This window comes from Mchenga conophoros, linkage group LG5 (genome assembly GCF_057382185.1).
Source record: "Mchenga conophoros isolate Kocher_MC1m ecotype Shallow Benthic linkage group LG5, M_conophoros_male_GT1.1, whole genome shotgun sequence".
NCBI lineage: Eukaryota > Metazoa > Chordata > Actinopteri > Cichliformes > Cichlidae > Mchenga > Mchenga conophoros.
Window position 1 is genome coordinate 31,301,170 of NC_140530.1, and position 22,138 is coordinate 31,323,307.

At 41.2% G+C, this 22,138-nt stretch overlaps 1 protein-coding gene and 1 pseudogene across 3 annotated transcripts in view; one reads left to right on the forward strand and one right to left on the reverse strand.

The window, feature by feature from the left end:
• The first annotated feature begins 494 nt into the window (after window positions 1-494).
• ece1 (endothelin converting enzyme 1) overlaps window positions 495-22,138 on the forward strand; it is a 31,068-nt gene continuing 9,424 nt past the window's right edge. Inside the window, exons 1-3 of one of the 3 annotated variants that reach the window (XM_085274877.1) lie at window positions 495-631; window positions 9,684-9,770; window positions 18,597-18,732. In XM_085274877.1, the coding sequence (XP_085131003.1) occupies window positions 9,684-9,770; window positions 18,597-18,732 (223 nt within the window). In that variant the 5' untranslated portion in view covers window positions 495-631. Of the gene's footprint in view, window positions 632-8,875; window positions 8,946-9,168; window positions 9,771-18,596; window positions 18,733-22,138 lie in introns of those variants that run through there. The other 2 variants (XM_085274876.1, XM_085274874.1) reach the window with 2 other exon arrangements.
• Window positions 19,320-21,042, reverse strand: LOC146574866 (uncharacterized; annotated as a pseudogene).

Sequence of the window (22,138 nt, forward strand, 5' to 3'; positions counted from 1 at the left end):
ATAATAATAATAATAATAATAATAATAATAATAATAATAATAATAATAATAATTACATTTTAAAAATTCAAACTTTTGAATTGGGATTTTAAAGTTAATGACGTTAGAAGAACAAGCATACATTTTGGTGGTTGTTTGAACTTTTGATACATTGTTACACGAGCTTAGTTAATTCATCAGCAGTTATATTGATATCATTGCTCTGGCAAGTTCAGCATAACCAAAATGCTTAGTTAATGTTGGGTTAACTTAGTAATGCAGGCTAATACTCTTTAGTGTTTATCTTTTACTAACCTATGTAGGCTACTGTGACAACTCAGATACGGGGGAAAAGAGAGAGGTCACTATTAAACCTTACCATTAAAAACCAATTTGATGTTTTTATGCTGAGAGAGCAGCTTCTTGCCGACGCCTCTCATTTCAGTTTGAGTGCTTCTATTTGAAACCTCTAGGCGTGAATGTGCTGATTTCCGGGGTAGAGGCGTAGTGGAGGAAAGTTTCAGAGGGACGTGAACTATCTTGACAATGAAGCGCAGGCTCTTTGGCTGTTTTAGCTGAAGATCGCTCACTGTCCCACGGTCAGAAAGCGCACCAGAGTCACGGCGGTGGCGGCAGATCAACAGAGAGCACGGTAAGACGTCCTCTGGCTACACGCGATACTGATTAAAAGTGTAATTACACAACTGGACTGTGCGCAGTAACGCATTAAGAGAGACTAATTATTACAAACTACTGCGAGGTTGTGGTCATTAAAGGAAGAAACCCTGTTTTTAAAGGAAATGTTAATGCAAATGTGTGGCTGTGCTTCCTATATAACTAAAGAGCAGGCTGCATACAGAGCCTTGCATGGAGTTTAGTGGCCTTATTCTAGGTTAGCTTCATGCTGTGGGTTTTAATTTGACAGTAACTATCCAATAGAGATTTGGGGCTTTGCTGCCATATTCAAATATGTTGCATTAATAGTCTTGTTTGCAGCCTCTCAGGTTTTTACTACTAACTTTGACACACATCACGTTTGAGTCAGCAAAGTTGTGTTCATAAATACCCAGGGGTGCGTTTAGTGAGTCAACCTCAACATCCTATCGTTCCATGTACCATTTAACATGCTCAACCGTCTGCACTGACCTGTGCATATGTGACATTTTAGTCACCACAACTTCTACAACCAGCGTATTTGAGATTACATTTGTAAGAATTTATTATATATACAGAGGCAAAAAATTGATTGTTTTGTGCCTCTGCCCCCCTCTTTGTGTACTGTGAAGAACTAAATAGTGAAAACTTTCTTTAAAAGACTATCCAGAATGTTTTCTGCTTGTGTTTAGGGACCAACGCAACCATAATAAAAGTTTCAAGTTATTACATCAAATTTAAAGCAAATTCTTCCTAAAATAGATTGCTTCACCTTAACCTCAGCTTTAGGAGGAATTGGATTTCCTGATTTTCATGTCCTTTTGCCACTTCCTTTTCCTCTCTGTTGAGAGCTACTTCTGCTTTTCACTGCTTTTTCTTTTTAATTTATGTAGCAATTAACCAGTCCAAACTCAAGTTAAAATCAATATCTAGGTTGTTTGAAATACTGCTCTGTTGATTGCTGGCACAGAAGGCAACTATTTGTACAGTTTCATGCCTGGGTGATTGATTGCTTTAAAGATGTTTACAAGGCTCTGGAGGTGTTGCACTTGGGGAGCTTGGTTCACCCAGTTATTCATTACCTAGGTGTGATCAGGAGTGTGCTGCAGGATGCCATAACAACAGCAGGAACAGGTAATCTGCTGTTATCTGTTTGTGCTGGTGCAAGATTCCGTGTGCCACTCCTTTTAATCCTGGCCTTATGCTAAAAAGGTCCTGCTTGGAGCGCTTTAATCATATATGAGAACTATATTGAAATATAGCAATATGCCATATTATATGTATCAGGGCAAATATTATTCTACCACGTTTAACTTGTGTGCATGCAGGGTCAGGATGACTGAACTTAATACTTTGGTTACTTGCAGCAGACACACAGCATGATGGCGAAACAAGACCTGGCTCATTGATATTTGATCACCGTACATACGTCAGAGTACCTGAAAAGTACACAGAATAATGAGTTGGAGTCGTACACTAACCAGGAATCTGAAGAATTTCAGAGCTGAAACCTGCATATTAAAAACCATGTGAGAGAAAATGCAAGCTCTTTATTTTGTCAAAGGAGGCATACACAGAACACTAAAAATAGGCCTGAAGTGTTATGATTCTCATAAAGCTCTTCAGCTTAGTTTAACAATCAGAGCTGGGAAAGCCTGGGAAAGTAGCTTTATGTCTTTTTTTTTTGTGTGTGTGTGTGTGTGTGGGGGGGGGGGGGGGGGGGGGGTCATTATCAGGGTGTTTTCCCCAAAGGAAACATTGTCTCTGCACTGTGACAAAAAATAAATTTCCACTGCTGTTTTGACATCAGGGATCAAGAGCTGCAGCCTGAGATGACTTTGTCTTATCAGCGGCCTTCAGGCAGAAACGGGAGCCTGGACACAAAAGATTAAGTGGTTGGTGGCTCCTTTTAGGAATAACTGCACCAGGCATTATTCCTAGTTTAATTTCTTTGCTTCATTTGCTACGTAAACATGCGAACATTAGGCACAGGTCGAAAACTCAGCTGACAAGTTGAAGCCGCGAGCACTGAATTGCAGTATTCCAGTAAACACAGCCAGAGGCAGCTGCAGTGTGTTCAGCCAGTTTCTCATCAGGTAATATGTTGGACTGGATCAAAAAGTTTGTACTTGTTATAGTAGGATGTTTAGTCATGTTTATGTTCGACAGGGTGGTATTCCTGGAATGTTTTTCCTGAACTTTGGATTCACACCAATGGGTTAACAAAGAGCTTTAGGCTTGGAAAGAAGCCTGTTTTTTTCTCTGCTTCTTGCTGAAAGTCTTCTGAGATTCATCTCTGCATGACAGCACAGCATGATTCAGATCTGATAAACAGAAGTCAACAGACACGTGTCTCTTGCGCAGGATACTAGGCTTATATTGTAACTTGTTTCTAGCATGTAGTCATTAATTACTGATCTTATGTGGTCTGCAGCTGCATCCAGACCTAGCGTCTCGCTGGCTTACCACAGTGGTTGACCAGGGCACACTTCTTCCCGTGCCGAATGGGTGCACTGCCAGCTCATGTCAGACAAACTTTAAATCATCTCCCTCCTTCCGCCGACATTTTTTACACATTTTCTTTTTCCTCTCGTCCTACTCGCATTTGTTTCTTTGCTAATAAACTGTCAAACTCTGCACGCCACAGCGCATGCAGCACCCAATTCTAAACACAAACACACTGAAGTTATTATTGGAAGAATGCCCGAGTGCTACAAATAATCGTCTGGTTTGCAGGATCAGTGACGAATTACTGACGCATGGTTGGGTTTACATTCTCCCTCAAAGGCCACAGTCTCCCGTCATTTCCAAGAATTGGAGGATACTTACCTCGCATACTGTCGGCTTTACTTTGGGAAGACATCTTTGGGCCCTGTGGGACACCATTAGGGATTTCCTACAAAGTGTCCACAACTGACCTTGACCACAGACTGTTAGTGTAAGATTTGCATCATTTTATGTTTTCATATGCCTCCCACTTGTCACTTAGCGTGACTTCCTTTAAGAAAGGGCATCAACAGGAACTTGTGAGCAGGAGAGACCTAAGGTTCATATTTATAATTTATAACTCTTTCTTTCAGGTCTGTGTGGATGAGTGTATATTAGTATTGCATCAAGTATTACAATTCACATTTCTTGAAAATTAAAGAGGCCTTTATTGGTCACAAAATATTAACAGGAAAGGGGAAGTGGTATTGTGACTATGTAGTGATTCAACTCAATCTGTGTGGCAATCTGTGCGTACACATCTGCACAGACTCTAGCTGCCAGGAAAGTGTTCAGAAACAGTGAATGTGCACAGGAATGCCTGTGCAGCAACAACGTGGACAGTGCCAGTAAATACTGCATTTTGTTATCCTGCACTGTGATCCAAAGCAGACTACATGATTAAACCGGGGTGTTTTTCTTTTTTGCATATAATTTTGTTGAGTTACACTCACTTTGTTTAATTCATGAGGCGCTTTTTTTGTTAAATGGAACAGCTGTAATCCTTTAATGAGTTATAGGTCAAATATTGATGGAGCAAAACGTATGTGTGTCAAACGAGAAAGTCAAACGTCAATGTCCCCATTAGACCTTTTGCTTTGAGCTATAGGCCATTCGAAACCATTTATATAATTGAAAGTGTATCTATGCCCTCATATTCTGCCCTACCTCTTTCCCCTCATCATTTTAGTCCTTCCATTTTTTCATAAGCTGATTGTATGACCCAGCAGGCCAGCTGCCAGCCCTTTATTGGAGTTCATAAACACACCAGCACAGTGATGGTTTTTGCAAAGTATGTAGAATCATCCTTTTTGCTTGTTTGTTTTTTGGCATGCAACTAATCCTGCAGTGTTTGTCGCAGAAACACAATGACGACTGCTACAGCGTGGGTCTTGGTGTCAGATTTTCAAAATAAAAGCCACCGGTTTCTTAATGTAAGCTCAGTGTGCTTTAAAATATATCCAGTTTCCAAAATAAAAACGCTGAGTTATTGTTTTTTGGTTTTTTTTTTTAAAGAAAGCACTTTCCTTCTTAATGTAAGCCTGATATGTTTTTTTTATAATAAAGCCCCTAGTTAGATCTAGGAAGTTATGAGGACAACAACAAGCAGTAGTTTTATTTCAGAATAAAAGTCCCCAAACAGTTATTGGCTGGTATCAGTGTCTTCCCTAGTAAGTTTTATACTACTGATCAGAATGAAAGCCTTTTAATTTAATTTTTTTTTCAGTTTCCTTCTGCTTCAGTAACTATTTCTTTTTTTAAGTTGGCTTATTTATGTACAACTATTTAAGCAGCAAGCAGCCGACCAAGAACAGCAGTACCAACAAATCCAACACTCTTTCTCAACAAATTTTCAGTTTAACTTCAACTGTTCCCCTCCTCCCATTGGGGTTCATTTCATAAATCTCATCTAATAGAAACCAAGATTTAGTAGGAATCACAGGAATTTGTGCTCCTGGTTTGCATGGAATTCTCGAGGATTTTTGTGGTAGGAACATCAATTTTTGTTTATGAGAGACGAGTGGGAACTAAAAGAAAGGATCTGACCTTCTGGCTGTGCTTATGAGACAATCTAATAAAGTCTTAATCAAGTAAACATTTATTTCAGTCGCGGGTTTGGTTTTTGGTCAAAAGGCTAACATGTGAACTGTGCCCACAAGGGGAAAAACTAAGATTGGACAAAAGTGCTATTTTAGAGTCTGATTATATGCTTGATGATCAAAATACTCCAGGCAAAAATGTTTTTAATATATCCCCCTGTGGCGTTTTGCATTGTGGTGACACATTTACCGGGTTGACAGGCAGCTGAAGTTAATCATTGTCCTGTTAACAGTGTTGAAATTGTAGTATAAGAACGATCTATATCTCTGGCCTCTTGTGCTTCAGGTGTTTACTAGTGAACTGCAGATATGTATATTTACTACCCAAAAGTCTACAGTCTTACTTGTGTAAGACAAGCAAGACAACTTTTTGTGATGCATAGTCTGGAGTCTTGCTGCAACAGAGTAGATGACTTTACACGTGGTTGCCTGGTTGGCAGAGGCAGGATGTAAACAACAACCAAGATGGCATTTAAAAACTTCCAGAGCATGTAATGTGTGTGTAACCTCACAGCTAGCAGTTCAATGTCAGAGCTGCTGAAAGTGACCTGGGTGGCGCAGTTTGTTAATAAAAGCAGCAATCCAGTCAACGCTTTCCTTGCCACTCTGATCTTTTCCTGTTACCAGAAACGCCTGAAAAGCTGTATCAATAGGAGCCAGTAATTCTGAGGCAACAGGCTATGGGGAGTATTAGAAAACAAAGTTGTGTAATGTCAGTCGCTGTACTAAAAGATCTGTTTATGAATTGTAAGTGATAGGAAGTAGCTCCTTAGGTTTGGAAGTTTCAAATTAGCTCTTAAAAATGGATTGCGCATTGCAATCAACCATCCAGGAAAGTAACTCTCCAAAAGTTGATTCTGTTCATCTGGACGTAATAATAATGATAATAATGGATTGGATTTATATAGCGCTTTTCAAGGCACCCAAAGCGCTTTACAATGCCACTATTCATTCACTCTCGCATTCATACACTGGTGGAGGCAAGCTACGGTTGTAGCCAAAGCTGCCCTGGGGCAGACTGACAGAAGCGAGGCTGCCATTTCGCGCCATCGGCCCCTCTGGCCAGCACCAGTAGGCAAGTAGGGTAAAGTGTCTTGCCCAAGGACACAACGACCAGGACAGAGAGCCCAGGGATCGAACCGGCGACCTTCCGGTTACAGATACGCTTCCACGTAGCGTAACGTCAACATTTGGAGATTGCACATTGCCTTTGAGAATAATCGGAACATTTGGAAATTGACTCTTTGAATTGCAAGCAAGAAACTATACTGTGGTGTGTAGTTTAATATTCCCCAAAAATGATGTCCAATTATTCAAATATTTGAGATTTATTGTGAAACAGGCTGCTATGAATACATTCATAAACTCAGATGGGTTTTAAATTTTGCTTAATTTAAACACCACCACTAACATTTTTTTTGTGTGTTAGTTTTTTAAATGTGATTAAAGGTCAAAAATGTAGAACCCAAGAGGCAGGTTTAGCTGCAACATTGACACCCAAAAAAGAATTACAAGTCTAAACAAAGTCCAAAAGGCTTGTGCAAACACCACAGTAATCCACGAGACCACAAGGAGGGACACCAGGTGGAACAGCAGACAGCCTAACCAGTGACACGGGGCGAGACAGGAAAATAAATGAAGACAGGTGAACCTAATGAGGGTGGGGCAGGGGAATCACAAAAGTGGCAAAGTAACACACAAAGACACATATGACACTGAAAAAGAGGAAGTGAGTGGTAGTGACACAGAGTGAAGAAAAAGGAAATACAGGAGACATGAGAAAGTAGTGCTTTTTAAGAAAATAAACGAGATAAATCTTAAAAACTAAATAAAAACGTAAACACTATATAAGTCATTCATGAAAGTTTCTTTATGTCCATCCATCGTGTATCCAGTTTCGTTGACACTGTAGGATTTAACTGATATTCCATGTCCCCATTTGTCCATGTTCTACCTGGAGGAGCCGTCCCACCCCTACCCACCAGGCTTGATTGGTGTCCCCCTGGAAGAGGAGGTGGCTGGGGAGAGGGTGTTCTGGCCATCTCTGCTTAAATTGCTACCCCTGTGACCCCAACCTAGATAAGCACTGAAAAATGAAAGGATAGACAGCTATGGTTTAAATCTGTACCCTGCACCACAGAATGACGTGCACCTTCACAGTAATATAACTACATGTTTCTGCCATACAGACCACAACAGCTGTGATAGGGCTGTTTGGTAGCATTATATGGTATAACCTCAGTATATTGAGTAACACAGGGAGGATACCTCTGTGTAATAAAAGTTGTAACTGTCTCTTGCTTACAGTTATATAGTTAGCACAGTACTAAATCATGCTGAGGTTTAGCCGAGACACCCTTCAGAGAAAGCTAATTTCCCCTGCTCACATTCCTGCTCATATTCTTTTGGTCATAAAAGCATCACCATTCATCCAATTTTTCTTATTCAGTTCAGGGTCTTAGCTAGTCGCCAGTCATTTAGAGAGACAGACAATCATGCGCGCTGCCATTCACAACCACGGCCAACTTAAAATCAACAGTTAAGCTAGCATGTATGTATTTGGACTCATGTAGGGGGCCAGAGTACCCACAGGAAGAACATGTGTTCCAGCTGGGCGGCAGATTCAAAAATAGGCTACAGTGCTAGACACAATGCTATGAGAACCTTATTGCTCTCCCTCCCATCATCACAGGTCAAAAATAAAGCAGCTGCTTTATAAAATCTTTATAGCTTCTTCAGCAGATTAAAATGATTTGCAATATGATGTGTTGTCTAATAAATGGATCCATGTGCAAGCCTCAGCTAGGGTTAAACTTCTTTGTTATTTGGTGACCAGCTTCCCACTCCAGCTCATAAAGGAAACTTTGAAGTGCTATTTCTATACATTATTATGAAATATTCTTAGTATTACCTTACCTTTCAAGTTATTTTTCTTTTTATAACGGAAAGTTAGTGTGGTTGTGCATTATTGGTGTTTGTGTCGCTTACCCACTTAAATCAGCCAGACATTATGCTTTAATAAATAGAGCCATGATACATTTTCTTTTATTTTTTACATATACTTCCCAAAGAAGGAATGCCTGCTGATGGTCGGGCGACCGTGGCTCAGGGGGTTGGAAATCGCATCTGTAACCGGAAGGTCACCGGTTCGATCCCTGGGCTCTCTGTCCTGGTCGTTGTGTCCTTGGGCAAGACACTTTACCCTACTGGTGTTGGCCAGAGGGGCCGATGGCGTGATATGGCAGCCTCGCTTCTGTCAGTCTGCCCCAGGGCAGCTGTGGCTACAACTGTAGCTTGCCTCCACCAGTGTATGAGAGTGACTGAATAGTGGTATTGTAAAGTGCTTTGGGTGCCTTGAAAAGTGCTATATAAATCCAATCCATTATTATGGTCAGCTGTAGATATTCTTTGTCTTATGTGTTTAGGTTATACCGATGACAGGTTCCACTTACACGTCATGGTGCAGGATTTCTGTTCTGTCACTTCCTGATTTATTTTGTAATCCTTGGACCATGTTCATTCCTGTTAGCTTTGCTTCTGGTCCTTCTTACGTTTCCCTCCAATTTTCCACCACACCTGTCCCCAATCAGATAATCACTCTCCCCAGCATATATACTCACAGCTTCCCTTCCGGTTGGCTTCTTTTTTAAAACAGCTTTTTCATGTTTGTGCCCCTTTTTGGGTGAGGGATTAAACATGAGAAGAAGTGGCTGTTATGACTTTCAGGTAACAATTGCAAAAGAAACTGAGCATGTATGTAAAAGATTGTTGTTGGTTTTTTTTCTGTGCTCCTCCTCCCAGTCCATTGTGTCCTATAGAAAAGACAAAGGGCGTGAACTACAACTGCGCGCTTGCCTCCACAAATCTAAGTGAAACCACATTTGAGTATGTGCTTTCACACACACTCACATAGACGCGCACGCTCACACAATCTGTACCATACACTCAGTCTCAGTCATGTAAAAGTCAGAGCTACTTCCCGTTTTTCAGTAGTTCCGGCTTCTCTGTTGCCGTGTTTGCACAGACCGTGCTGAAAAGGAAGTCTACAGAAACTTTGCTCAGGAAGAGAGGGAGAGGAGAAGCGCAAGGAGATCGTACTTTCAGGAGGAGGAGGTTTTCCTACTGTTGTGAAGTTTGCTGCAGGGTCTCTCTGCCTGAAGCCATGGGGGTGTTTGGAGGTGTTGAGAGAACTGGAGGGAGCAGAAAAGTGCTTTGAAAGGCTGTTGTTTTTTTTTATGTTCCATTTGTTTTTCCCCCAAGCAGTTTTGCTGTGTGAGTGAAAGAAGTAAACCGGATAATTTTGTTTTCTCCTGATGGATTTTAGAGGGAAACCCTACTCTGCCTTAAATTCCTGAAGAACAGACACCGCACGCAAAAACTCTCACACACGTTAGTGGGATGTTATTAGATGCTTGAAGCAACATGGAAGCTCTGAGAGAGTCTTTTCTTAATTTGACTTTTCAGATGTCCGCATACAGGCGAGCCACTCTGGACGAGGAGGACGTGGTGGACTCCACCAGTGACGATATCTACCCATCAGCTCCCATGCAGGTAAGAATGCAAATACCTTGGGCTAAACCTAAGAAACAGGTTGGTGCTGGTACTGGATTATTATAGAACATGTGGGTAAGTGTGTAATTGTTGAGGTTTTGCACCTGGTATAAGACAACACATTTTCTAAATTTTTAATTACAGATGAACCAACAGCGGCTTATGCTTATGATTAGTTTTTTCTTTTTAAGCAAGCTGTCCTCATTTAGTGGTTCAATAAAAGCCGCCACTCTAGCCGTAGTATTAGTTTAACTTGTCTATCCGGAACTTTAAGATATCTAGTACTTAGAAATGTATTCCTATTCTGATTTATGAAGGAATTTGAAGTCTTCATGTAATGTTGCATTGGCCAAAACATCTAAATAGAGGCCTCATTCTGAACTGAGCATGTGTATGAAATAGAAGATTATAAGATTAGTGAGTATATTTGCATGACAGTTGAACGAAAGATGGCCTAACCGCTAGTGAGCTGGGACATATCCTCCCCAGTGTCTGTAGTTCTCAAACTAAATTTGGATCCCCTGGAATACTGTTAATGAATAAGTTAAAAATAAAGGCTTTAAACTCTTCCAGAAAAAGTCACCAGAAAAAAAAAACTGTGGTCACATCACTTGTGTGGGTTTCATCCAGTTCTGTCCAGAGACGGCATTTTGTTTTTGCTCAGTGATGGACGGGGTGCATCCAACTCTCACCCAGCATCAGCTGGTATCAGTCCACTGAAACTGGTTGGATAAGCAGTTAAGAAAAGGCATGAATTGATGGATAACTGCATAGCTGTCATTTTTATCATTTTCATACATGTTGGGTGCAGATTGCTGCATCTTATTATTTATTTATTTTATTCATGGTGGGGACAAAATAAAACTCCTGTAAAATAAAATTATCAGTGCTATAACTGAAAACGGTCTATAGTTCAAGCAATACTGAAATCTGAACTTTGCCTCCACTGTTCTGCTTGGCTTTCAGTGTGGCATCAAGCACAAATTAACCATGTCAACAGTAAAAATGATAAAGCTAGCTAAATTAAAGAATTCCCAACAGCATGTATTTGTATTTTACAGGAGCCTTGCAGAAACATCCTGGAAATGTTATTCTCTGTAGTAAAAACAATGCAAAAAGCCATAATCAAAACACTAAGAGTATGCTGTTGCTACTGCCCTTCTACTCATGTATTTGGTTGACAGCATTTTGAGATCATTTTACAACATTTCAGCAATTTGGCAAATATTAATGTTTGGACAAATGTCTTAATTGTTACTTGTAAAATTTAAAAATGATTTGTCTCCTGTGTCTTAGAGAGAAGACCACAACGCAAGAATATTCCACAAATTGACTTTAGTTTTCAAACAGAATGAAATTGGTTGCTTTTTTTCTCCCCATTGAGATGAAGTTGTCTTTATTTTTTTTATGGTTTTCACACAAGGAAGGTTTTGCGCACAGACACTGAAGCATTTAAGTGTGAAATCCTTTGTATTTTTTCTGCTTTATGAAAGAACACAACATGTATAAAGGATTTTACTGAGACTGCAGATAGAGCATTTGGCCTCATTCCTTAAGTTAAACAGTGTATTGTTCATGTCCATACAGTGCAGACAGACACTGCTTTGTGCAGTTCGTTCATTCTTTAGGTGCTTTATTTAACCAGGATTGAAACTGTGTTCAAACTGTGCCTAGATTCAAGTATAACGTGTGGGGTTTTTATTTTTGTGAAATGAAATGTAGCTTCCTAAGACTGTGGCAAACTACAGGTGAGAAAGACTTGGCAGTGATTATCCCAATTGTGCTCAGAAATGCAGCTCTGCACCAAACCTGCTTCATTCACTAAGGCTCTGGGATTAAGAAGCCGCCTTTGCTTCGATCACACTTTAATTTGACTTGTGAAAATGTGTTTTTTTTTTTTTTTGTTTTTTTTTTGTTTGTTTTTTTCCGCCTGTCCCATTTGGTTCTTTAGCCATCAGAATTGTTGTCTGAAGACCAACAAGGATACCCAATGGATTTACTTTGCCAAATGGATCATCGTGGCATTGCCGTATTGGTCCATTTGGTCGATCTTTGTTTTTATTATTTATTATATTTTATTTTCAGATGTTACAGACGGGACAGACATGAGTGAGAGATAGGAAAGGGAGGAAGAAAGAGGAAGGAAAGGAAAAACAGAAGGGGAGAGGGACAGTGAGAAAGGGGGGGGAGAAAAAAAATAAAAATCTCCTGGATCACCTGTTGAGAGAAGAATAGAAAACAAGCAAAAAAAGCCAAAAAAAAACAAAGCAACATACTAAACACAACACCATCGCATTAATCTAGCTAAGTGTAAACAGCAGTAAATACTAAATATTCAATGTTGTTGTGCAGCACGCAGGACAGATGTGCTTCGAAGTAGCAGCCAAGAAAGGTGTAATTTGGGTCTACGAGCAGTGAACACCCGTGTGCATACCTGTGTGGATCAGCGCGCTTGTATTCCAAAGGTTTCTCCATGTAACGATCTGCTAGGGAGTGTGGGGGGGCCACAGCCCCGTCCTCCAGGGTGTGAAGCAGGTATGGAGGAGATCAAAACTCCAGACATCCAGAGGCCCCCAGAACACAAGAAACCATGGAAGACCAACAGAGGGGCAGCCGCGCCACTGTTCCAGTAAGAGCTGAGGAGAGTCCCAGATGAGGGTTCACTCAGCAGCCGCGGAGCAGAAGCCAGGGGGAGTTGCAGTGACGCGCCCGTGAACTCCGCCGGCCGCCAGCTGTACCTGAGTGACCGAGCCCCAGGCCGAGAGGGCGGGGGCACCCCACCCCCGAAGGGGCCCGAGCGAGCCCCAGGCTCCAGGCCCCGATAAGCGGCCGTCAAGGAGTGAGCCGGTGTGTACCCGGACGCCCACCCCCACACACAAAGAACCACCAACGCACCGACACCTGAGGGAGTCCGCCACCGGCAGGGGAAGTGGTGGTAGGTGGAGATAGGCCTCCAAACCTTGGAGGGCCTGAGGTGTCCCCAGAGAGGTGGCGTCTGATACCCAACCTGACATATAGACACAGACATACAGGCACACACAGACACAAACATCCATTCCCACCCTCATGCTCTCATATGCACTCACTCCACACTCAACCAACGTGGAGACAGACATAAAGAGACGCTGTACACACGATCACACTCCCCAAGCGTACTCTACAAACCGGGTCTAGGTACCCTTGCCCCTGGAGGGGGGAACTGCACCCAGACCCAGGTGGTGTTACCCTTTTCCCTGCGGTGGGGGGGGGCAGACCACCCCGACTCCGTAGCAGCAGGGAGGCCCCACACTCCAGACCGCAGTCGGACGGCCAACTCCACCTAGCCCTCCCGCTCCAGCAGGCCGCAGAGAATGGGGGTGGGAGAAGACTCCAAACCTCCCTCCACCCGCTCATTGTAGTGTTGATGCATGTGTGTTCTAAGGTGCAATTAAAACCCAGAAGGGCATGGAGCTACCTGCCAAGGAGCAGCAGGTAAGCGCATGGTCCCTCCTGCTAGCCCTCAATGTCTAAGTGTATTTAAAATTGAGAGGTGGGCAACGACGCCAGGGGTGAGGTGTACACCCTGATGGTAATTTGGACTCCGTGTATCGTGCCCACCCCCAAGATCCTATATGTATGTGTAATGAGAGTGTGAGTAATGTGAATGTCTAAGTTGTGGGATAAAATTGAGGCAGAGGCAGCCAGAAGGGGACAGGGGGGGGTAGCCTCCTCTGCACCCTGGTGACATACCCCTACTCCAAGGCCCTGCATGTGTGGGTGGTTGTGGTGGAGCGGGAAGAGAGAGGCAGCTGGAGATGGGGAGGGAAGGAAGGGAGGGGCAGGTAACCCCTCCCTGGGGCCAGCTCCCCCGCTGACCCCAGTAGGCACCCCCATACTCCGCGACCCGCCAGGGAAAGGGGGCCCAGGCCCATCCAGACCGGGGCCCAGTGCAGCAGCGCCTCCCGGCCCCACAGAGCCCGGGACAGTCCACCCAACCCCACCACAGAGAAAACTGCACCCACCCCACCATCCACTCATCTTCCAGACTACATAAGACGGTAAACGCCCAGGCTGAGATCTTCCTCCACCTCTCCTGTATCTCCCCCTCCTGCAGAGAGAGTTCCTGAAGAGAGGAAAGCTCCTGCAAGATGTGACCATCTCCCCCACCAGTTGAAGAGCCCCCCAGGCGGTTCGACGCACCGGCGGCACCCTGCTCCAGGGCCGGGCCCCCATGCACCCACCCGCCCCAGCCCAGAGACGGCGCGCCCCCAGAACCTCACGCCCATCCCGGACCCACCCAGGGGCAGCCAGGCTACCAGGTCAGTAACCCACGTCCGTCAGCACAGACCCTCCCCTAGCCCCGCTGCACGCAGCCGCGAGGAAACAGTCACCTGAGAGCCAACAGAGCCCCCAACCGCTACCCCGGGTTGAGCCCCCCAAGGAAGATGCCTCCGGGGAACCCCCCGACGCCCTAAGCCTGTCCCTACCCCCACACCAATCACAACAGTGAAGGCGGGACCAAACTATGACCCCCCCACCCCCACTAGGTGATGGAGCTGATAAAAGGAGTCCAGAGCAATTGATCTGATGTGGTGGCAGAGGCTGTATCAAGACTAATGTAATCTAATAGATAATTTCTATATTGGTTAGAATTAAGATTATTTTTATTTTTCCAGTTCATGAGGACTGTTTTCTTGGCTATGCATAGGGCAGTGAAAATCATATGGGCTATATTCTTTTCTGAAGTGACATTATCTAAGCTGCCCAGTAAACACACTAAGGGGGAGGTTGGAATGTTACATTTCAGACACTTTGATAAGTCTTCACATATCTCGCGCCAAAACTTTTGCACTGGTGGACAGAACCAAAGAGCGTGGATGTAATTGTCTGGTGTATTGCCTTGACAGTGTGAGCAGTTGTTGGAAGATGTAAAGCCCATCTTGAACATCCAATGACCTGTATAGTGCACTCTGTGTAGTATTTTGTATTGTATTAATTGCAGACTGGGATTTTTAATTAATTTAAAGGTTTTTAAGCAAATCTGAGACCAGAAGTTTTGGTCTAAGCTGACTGATAAATCTGCTTCCCACTTTGCAATAGGAAGGGATATTGATTCATCTAATTTAGAAAGTGTTCTGTATATTTTAGATAATAATTTGGGGGATTTAAGAGTAAGAAAATGTGCCGCACTTAGTGGTGTTTGTAATTCAACTTGACTGAGGTTAAATTTCTTTTTTACTATGGATTTAATTTGTTGATATTCTAAAAATCTTGTCTTGTTGATCCCATATTGTGCAACTAGTCTGTCAAATGGAATAAATTCTGTTCCCTCTAATATATGTTCTAAGTATTTAATTCCTTTACAACTCCATTCTGGGAAATTAATCATATTATTGTTTTGTAATATGTCAGGGTTATTCCAGATAGGTGTACGTTTGCATGGGATTAATGAAGACTCCGTTATTTTTAGAAACTCCCACCATGCTGTCAGAGAAAAGCTGATGTTGATACTTTTAAAGCATTCATGTCTTTTGATGTTTGAGCTAATAAATGGTAGGTCTGAAATCTCTAGATCCTTGCATAGTGCCTGTTCAACATCTAGCCAGGGCTCAACTAAGAGGGTATGTTTTAACCATTCTGAGATGAACTGAAGCCTGTTGGCTAAGAAGTATTGGTGAAAATTAGGCAGATCTAATCCTCCTCTATCCTTGGTTCTTTGTAGCGTTTTTAAGCTGATACGCGGGGGTTTATCTTTCCAAAGGAATTTGGAAATATATGAATCCAGAGATCTGAACCAATCTTGTGATGGTTTGTTAGGGATCATCGAAAATAAGTAATTTATTTTTGGCAAGATCATCATTTTTATAGTGGCGACCCTTCCCATGAGTGATATGGGTAAAGATTTCCATCTAGTCAGATCGCCTTCTACTTTCTTTAGAAGTGGGATGTGGTTTAATTTAGTTAAGTCTGAAAGCTTAGGAGAGACATTAATACCTAAATATTTAATATTTCCGGATTGCAGTGGGGCAGAGGAAGAGTTATGGAAGGAGCAGTTAATGGGGAGAACTGTAGATTTTGGCCAGTTAATTGAATAATCTGAAACTCTTGAAAACCAGTTTATTAAAGTAATTACCTCAGAGAGGTTGGTTTGTGTGTTTTGCAGAAAAAGCAACACATCATCCGCATAGAGACTGATTTTATGTTCTATGTTCTTACATTTTATGCCCTTAATTGTTGTAGCCTGTCTAAATGCTGCTGCTAGAGGTTCGATAAAAATTGCAAAAAGTGAAGGGGAGAGTGGGCATCCCTGTCTGGTGCCCCTCAGGAGATAGAAGCTGGAGGATGTCTGGTCATTTGTTCTGATACGAGCCGTTGGGGAATTGTATAATATTCTTATCCAGTTTATGAAAGAGTTTCCAAAACCAAATTTGTGTAAAGTTGCGAATAAAAATTTCCAGTTAACTCTGTCAAATGCTTTTTCTGCATCTAGAGATAATATTATGGTTTCGATGTTTTTATCGTATGAGTAGTCTATTAAATTAAGTAATCTACGAGTGTTTGTTGAGGAGTGCCAACCTTTTTATGAAACCAGTTTGGTCAGGATGAATTAAGAGGGGGGTCATTTTCTCTAATCTCTTTGAGAGAGCTTTGCAGATTATTTTAAGGTCTACATTTAAAAGAGAAATTGGACGATAGCTTGAGGGAAATAAAGGGTCTTTGCCTGGTTTTAGCAGGAGACTAATGTTGGCAGAATTCATATTTGGTGGTAGTCTGCCATTTTCCTCGATTTCCTGCAACATGCCGTGGAATACTGGTGCCAAAATTATCCAGAATTCTTTGTAGAATTCTGCAGGGAAGCCGTCTGGACCTGGAGCCTTATTATTGGGCATACTTATCAGGGCTTCCTGGAGTTCACTTGGCGTCAGTGGCGAATCCAGTTCCATTGCTTGACTATCTAGTAATTTTGGAAGAGTTACGTTGTCAAGAAACAGATCAATTTCATTTTTAGATGGGTTTATTTGTGGTGAGTATAAAGTTTCATAGAAATCCCTAAAAATGTTGTTTATTCTTTCAGGATCATATATTATGTTCCCCGATAAATCTTTAGCAGCACATATAGTTGTTTTTTTTCTTTATTTATTTTTAGCTGGTTAGCTAGAAATCGACCTGATTTGTTACTGTGTTCAAAATTCTGCAAGCGAAGTCTTTGTATAAGGAATTGTGTGTTTTGTTTTTTTTTTTGTTTTTTTTATTAATAATTTCATTTAATTCTAGTTTTGTTTTGCATATTTTGTTCAATGTTTCCTGATCTTGGTCGCACGCGTAGGCTTCTTCTAGTGATTTGATGTTTTTTTTTTTTGTTTTTGTTTTTTTTTTCTAATTCCTGAATATTTTTGTTTTCTTTCTTTTTGTGTGATGAGAAAGAAATTATTTTACCTCTCATCACAGCTTTCCCTGCTTCCCATAGAACAGAAGCAGATATTCCGGGAGTGTCATTAAAGTCTAAATATGAAGTCCATTCCTTTTTAAAATATTTAATAAAGTCTTCATCTTTAAGTAGTGATATATTAAATCTCCAGTTTTTTCTTGGCGTAGTGTTATTCTTGTGCATTAGTGTTAAAGATACAGGAGCATGATCGCTGACAGCTATAGGATGAATCTCAGTGTCTGAAATGTCACACAGCAGTGAGCTGCTGACCAAAAAATAATCCAGACGAGAGTAAGAGTGATGAACATGCGAGAAAAAAGTATATTCCTTACTGGTGGGGTGAAGAGAGCGCCATGCATCGCAAAGACCAAAGTCGCTCATATACTGTTTGATTATATTTGTGGACTGCCAATTGCGCTGAGTTCCTGTTGTGTTGAGCCTATCAATGTCTTCATTTAGTCCAAGGTTGAGGTCACCGCCAAGAATGAGTGTGCAATCAAGGTGTTCAGAGAGTGCACTAAAAAATCCGTGGAAGAATGAGGGTTCATCAACATTTGGACCGTATATACTTACAATACATAGTTTTTTGTTCAATATTGATAGTTTAATAATTAGAAATCTACCCTCTGGATCTATAACTGTATCGAGTACTGTAAAATTAACATTTTTATGTATTAAAATTGCTACTCCCCGTTGTCTAGAATTATAACAGGCTGCAAACACGTTAGGAAACTCAGGTGTTTTAAGTTCGTTTAAACCTGTGACAGGTCTGTGAGTTTCTTGTAATAAAACAACATCTGCCTGTAGTTTTTTTTTTTTTTTTTTTTTTTTTTTTTAAAGCTGGTTAAATATCTTTAACCTTGTGAAAATGTCTACTAATAGCAGCAAATCTGATCCCTAGATTTATAGATTTGGCATACCTGGCTTCAACATGGTGTAGTGTGTGGAATGAACAAAAGTCACCATTTATTTATAGGAGTCTCGTTCAGACTGACCAGAGTTTGTAATGTGTCCATTGAAGGATACGAGTGACTCTTGGAGTCAAAGTCTTTGAGCCACTTTTCAACAGATCGTTATCAGTAAACTCATCATTTAAAGGGTGAACACCAAAAGCAGCAGATAAAGTTCAGCGTTGTCTTGTCTTATATTAGGCCAAAAGTAAACTGTGCTTTTATTAGTGAGGAAACAATGAAAGAATGCTTGACCTCTTTCAGTGTATGAGGGCTGAGGAGACTAATGGAGAAGCCATTGTGCTGTGAAACCATACCTGTCATCAAATCCCTGAGAAACTTTATCTAGACACAATATTTTCCAGTTTTTGTTCACAAGTAAATACACTCATTGTGTGTCATTCATGCAGTAGTGTCTGTGGCTTTGAATTTTAAAAAGCCATCTAAAAGATTTGTGTATGTGTGTAGGTGAGTCTTCTGCACGGCCGTTCCTCGTGTTGGCCGAGCAGGACACGGATGGAGAGGAGGCTAATGTGCTTGGTGTGCATTCTGTCAGTGGGCCTGTTCGTAACTCTCATCACAACTGGGATTTTCTACAAACAGAGTGAGTCCAAAGTTTTATTGACACCTCAATATTACTATTTTGATCTTTCAGTGATTTTATATTTCTAATCTTATTTATTTTTTCTGAACTCCACAAAAGAATGAAAGAATCCTAGCCTGTAATTAACTTATACACTTAAGTTTTAAAATCAGCTGCTTCTAGTAACTAAGAAAATGATGCAGAAACAATCAAAAATATTTGGATTTTCAAAATAGGTTTAATTCTAAAAAATAAAATAAATAAAAAATTACATTGAAAGGAGCCCAGTGCCTGTATTTACAAATGTCATAAATGACCCCACACAACTTTACGTTCTCCTCGCCACATCACACGTCTTGTGAAAGCTTCAGGTGAAGAAGACACATTATTATTGGAGAATTTTTAGAACGGTCACAGCTACACTTACAAATATAGATGGTTCAAAGGTGACCCTGCTTGATCCCTTGAAAGTTGAGGTCAATCAACAAATTTGTGCTTGATGTATTAGACACTCTTTTGCAATGTAGAAATGCAAAGGGTGACCTTGTGTCCACAAACCCAGAGCAAGACTCAAGAAAATCTAGCAAAACATAAAAGCGCTACCCCATTCATGCATTTTTCTTCCCTTTATCCAATTCAGGGTTGTGAGTGGGATTGGGAGATCCCCCTGGACAGGTCTTGGGCTATTACAGGGTTAACATATGGACAATTGTTCATGCTCACATTTACATCTTCAGCCAGTTTACTGTAAAATCACCTAACCCTCTGAATTGTGGGAAGAAGCTGGAGTGTCTGCCAAAAAACAGACACTGGGAAGACATGCAAACTCCATAGAGAAGGCCCAAACCCAGAATATTCTTGCTTTAAAGTGACAATGCTAACCACTGCTGTCCTAAGTGTTTTGAAAAGTCACCTCTGCAAAACATGAAATGGAAAAGGCACAAGAATGCTACACCCATTTTAATTACAGTAGTACCAGTTGGCCTCATTGCTTAATCAAAGAGACATGACTCTTTTTAAAAAAAAAAAAAAAAAAAAAAAAAAAAAAGGCACCAGGCTTTGTTTTGAATTTCCCTGCCTCCAGGGTTTAAAGGTTATATTTGTACTTCTAAATGTGAAACTATAGCAAAAAGCTTACTTACTGCACTTTTTTCATTGTTCTGCACAAGGAAAGACTGTAAGACTACAATTTGCGAGGGGTTATTAAATAGAGAGTTGTGCAAAGTTTGTTCTTACTAGACTTATTAGATTCTTACTAGAATGTCTGGATTAAGTTTCTTCAAGTCTAAGCCAGAGACCTTATAGAAGAGAGGCATGGCACTCAATGTTGTAAAAAAGTAAATATGACAGAATTCTATAATGGTCCAAATGAAGAGTGGGCAAGTAAACTTGAAATTATATTAAAACTAAGTCTGTAAACTTTAAGCTTCAAGCAAACACTTAGGGTTTTATTTGAAGTGTTATTAACATAAACTTTTTTTTTTTTTTTTTTTTAATGTTAATAACACTTCAAATAAAACCCTAAGTGTTTGCTTGGGGGTATTTCCCAAGCCCAGAGCAAAAGCCAAGTGGTGAAATTTGTTTCTGGAAAGACTTTGGTATAGCAAAGTTAACTAAATACACTGAACAAAAATATTTGGGAACCGCTGACCTAGAGGATCGCCTGAGACCAGCTACCCAGACAGCTGCAGCAACAATTGGTTTGCATAACCAAAGAATTTCTGCACAAACTGTCTCAGGGAAGCTCATCTGCATGCTCGTCATCCTCATCGGGGTCTGGACCTGACTGCAGTTCGTTGTCACCAACTAGAGTATGCAAACACTCACATTCGATGGCGTTTGGCACGTTGGAAAGGCGTTCTGGTCACAGATGAGTCCTGGTTTTCACTGTTTAGGGCAGATGGCAGACAGCGTGTGTGGCGTCGTCTGGGTGAGCAGTTTGCTGATCTCAACGTTGTAGCCCATGGTGGCGGTGGGGTTCTGGTATGGGCAGGCATATGTTATGGACAACAAACACAGGTGCATTTTATTGCTGGCATTTTGAATGCACAGAGGTACCGTGACGAGATCCCTAGGCCCATTGTTGTGCCATTCGTCCACGACTATCGCCTCATGTTGCAGCATGATAATGCACGGCCCCATATTGCAAGGATCCGTACACAGTTCCTGGAAGCTGAAAACATCCCAGTTCTTGCATGGCCAGCATATTCACCAGACATGTCACCCATTGAGCATGTTTGGGATGCTCTGGATCGGCGTATACGACAGTGTTCCAGTTCCTCCCAATATTCAGCAACTTTGCACAGCTATTGAAGAGAAGTGGACCAACATTCCACAGGCCACGATCAACAACCTGATCAAGTCAATGCAACAGATGTGTTGCCCTGCGTGAGGCACATGGTGGCCACACCAGATACTGACTGGTTTTCTGCCCCCCCATAAAGCAAAACTGCACATTTCAGAGTGGCCTTTTATTGTGGGCAGTCTAAGGTACACCTGTACATTATTCATGCTGTCTAATCAGTCCCTTGATATGCCACACCTGGGATGGATTATCTTGGTAACACAGATTTATAAAGATTTGAGAACAATATTTGAGAATCATGGGTCTGCTGAAAATGTTTCTACATACACAGATGTTTGAGTTCAGCTCAATAAAAAATGGGAGCAAAGACAAATGTTGCATTTATATTTTTGTTCAGTGTAGTTCCAGCTCCAGACATGGGCAGTACTGATATCTTACCTCAAGAGTGGAAATCAACTTTGCTATAATGAAAGATGGTTTATAGGAGAATTTTCAATAATGCAATTCAATGAGTTTTTAAAAATAAATAAATAAAATTATAATTTGTTTTGTAATAAAGTAAAATTGCCAACTGAGGTAGAATCCCATGCTAAATTTTTACAAAAATCCTAAATGTATATTATTGTGGTCCTAATATTCCTTCACAAAAGTGCTAATATAGCTAGTGAAAGAGAAAAGTCTTGCACAGTGTTGTCGAATTATTCATTTTATTATTTTTGGCTAGTGGGGATTAGTTTCTTGTATGTGAGAGATGAGGAAGAAAAGTCTAAAGTAGAAATGTGATTGTTAGATGCTTAAAAACAACCCTAGCTCTCTCTCTTGACCTTGTTCATTATGGAAAAAGGAGTTTATGGAATTGTATTGACATCCTGGTGGCGTCTCATCAATGGTAGCTTCCTTAAATTTACCATGGGAAACGTAATGCCACTTCCTCCAATTCAGCACCACAAGTCAGATCACACTTTGAAATAACAAAAGGAACAAGGATGAAACCTCCTAAGGGTACTAACATCATCACAGCACATATGTCTCAGTCTCTGTCTCATACCTTATATGGACAAGCTGAAGGTCTTACAGGAAGTTTTGTAGTAGAGGTATTCACTGCTTACACTTCTGTAAATG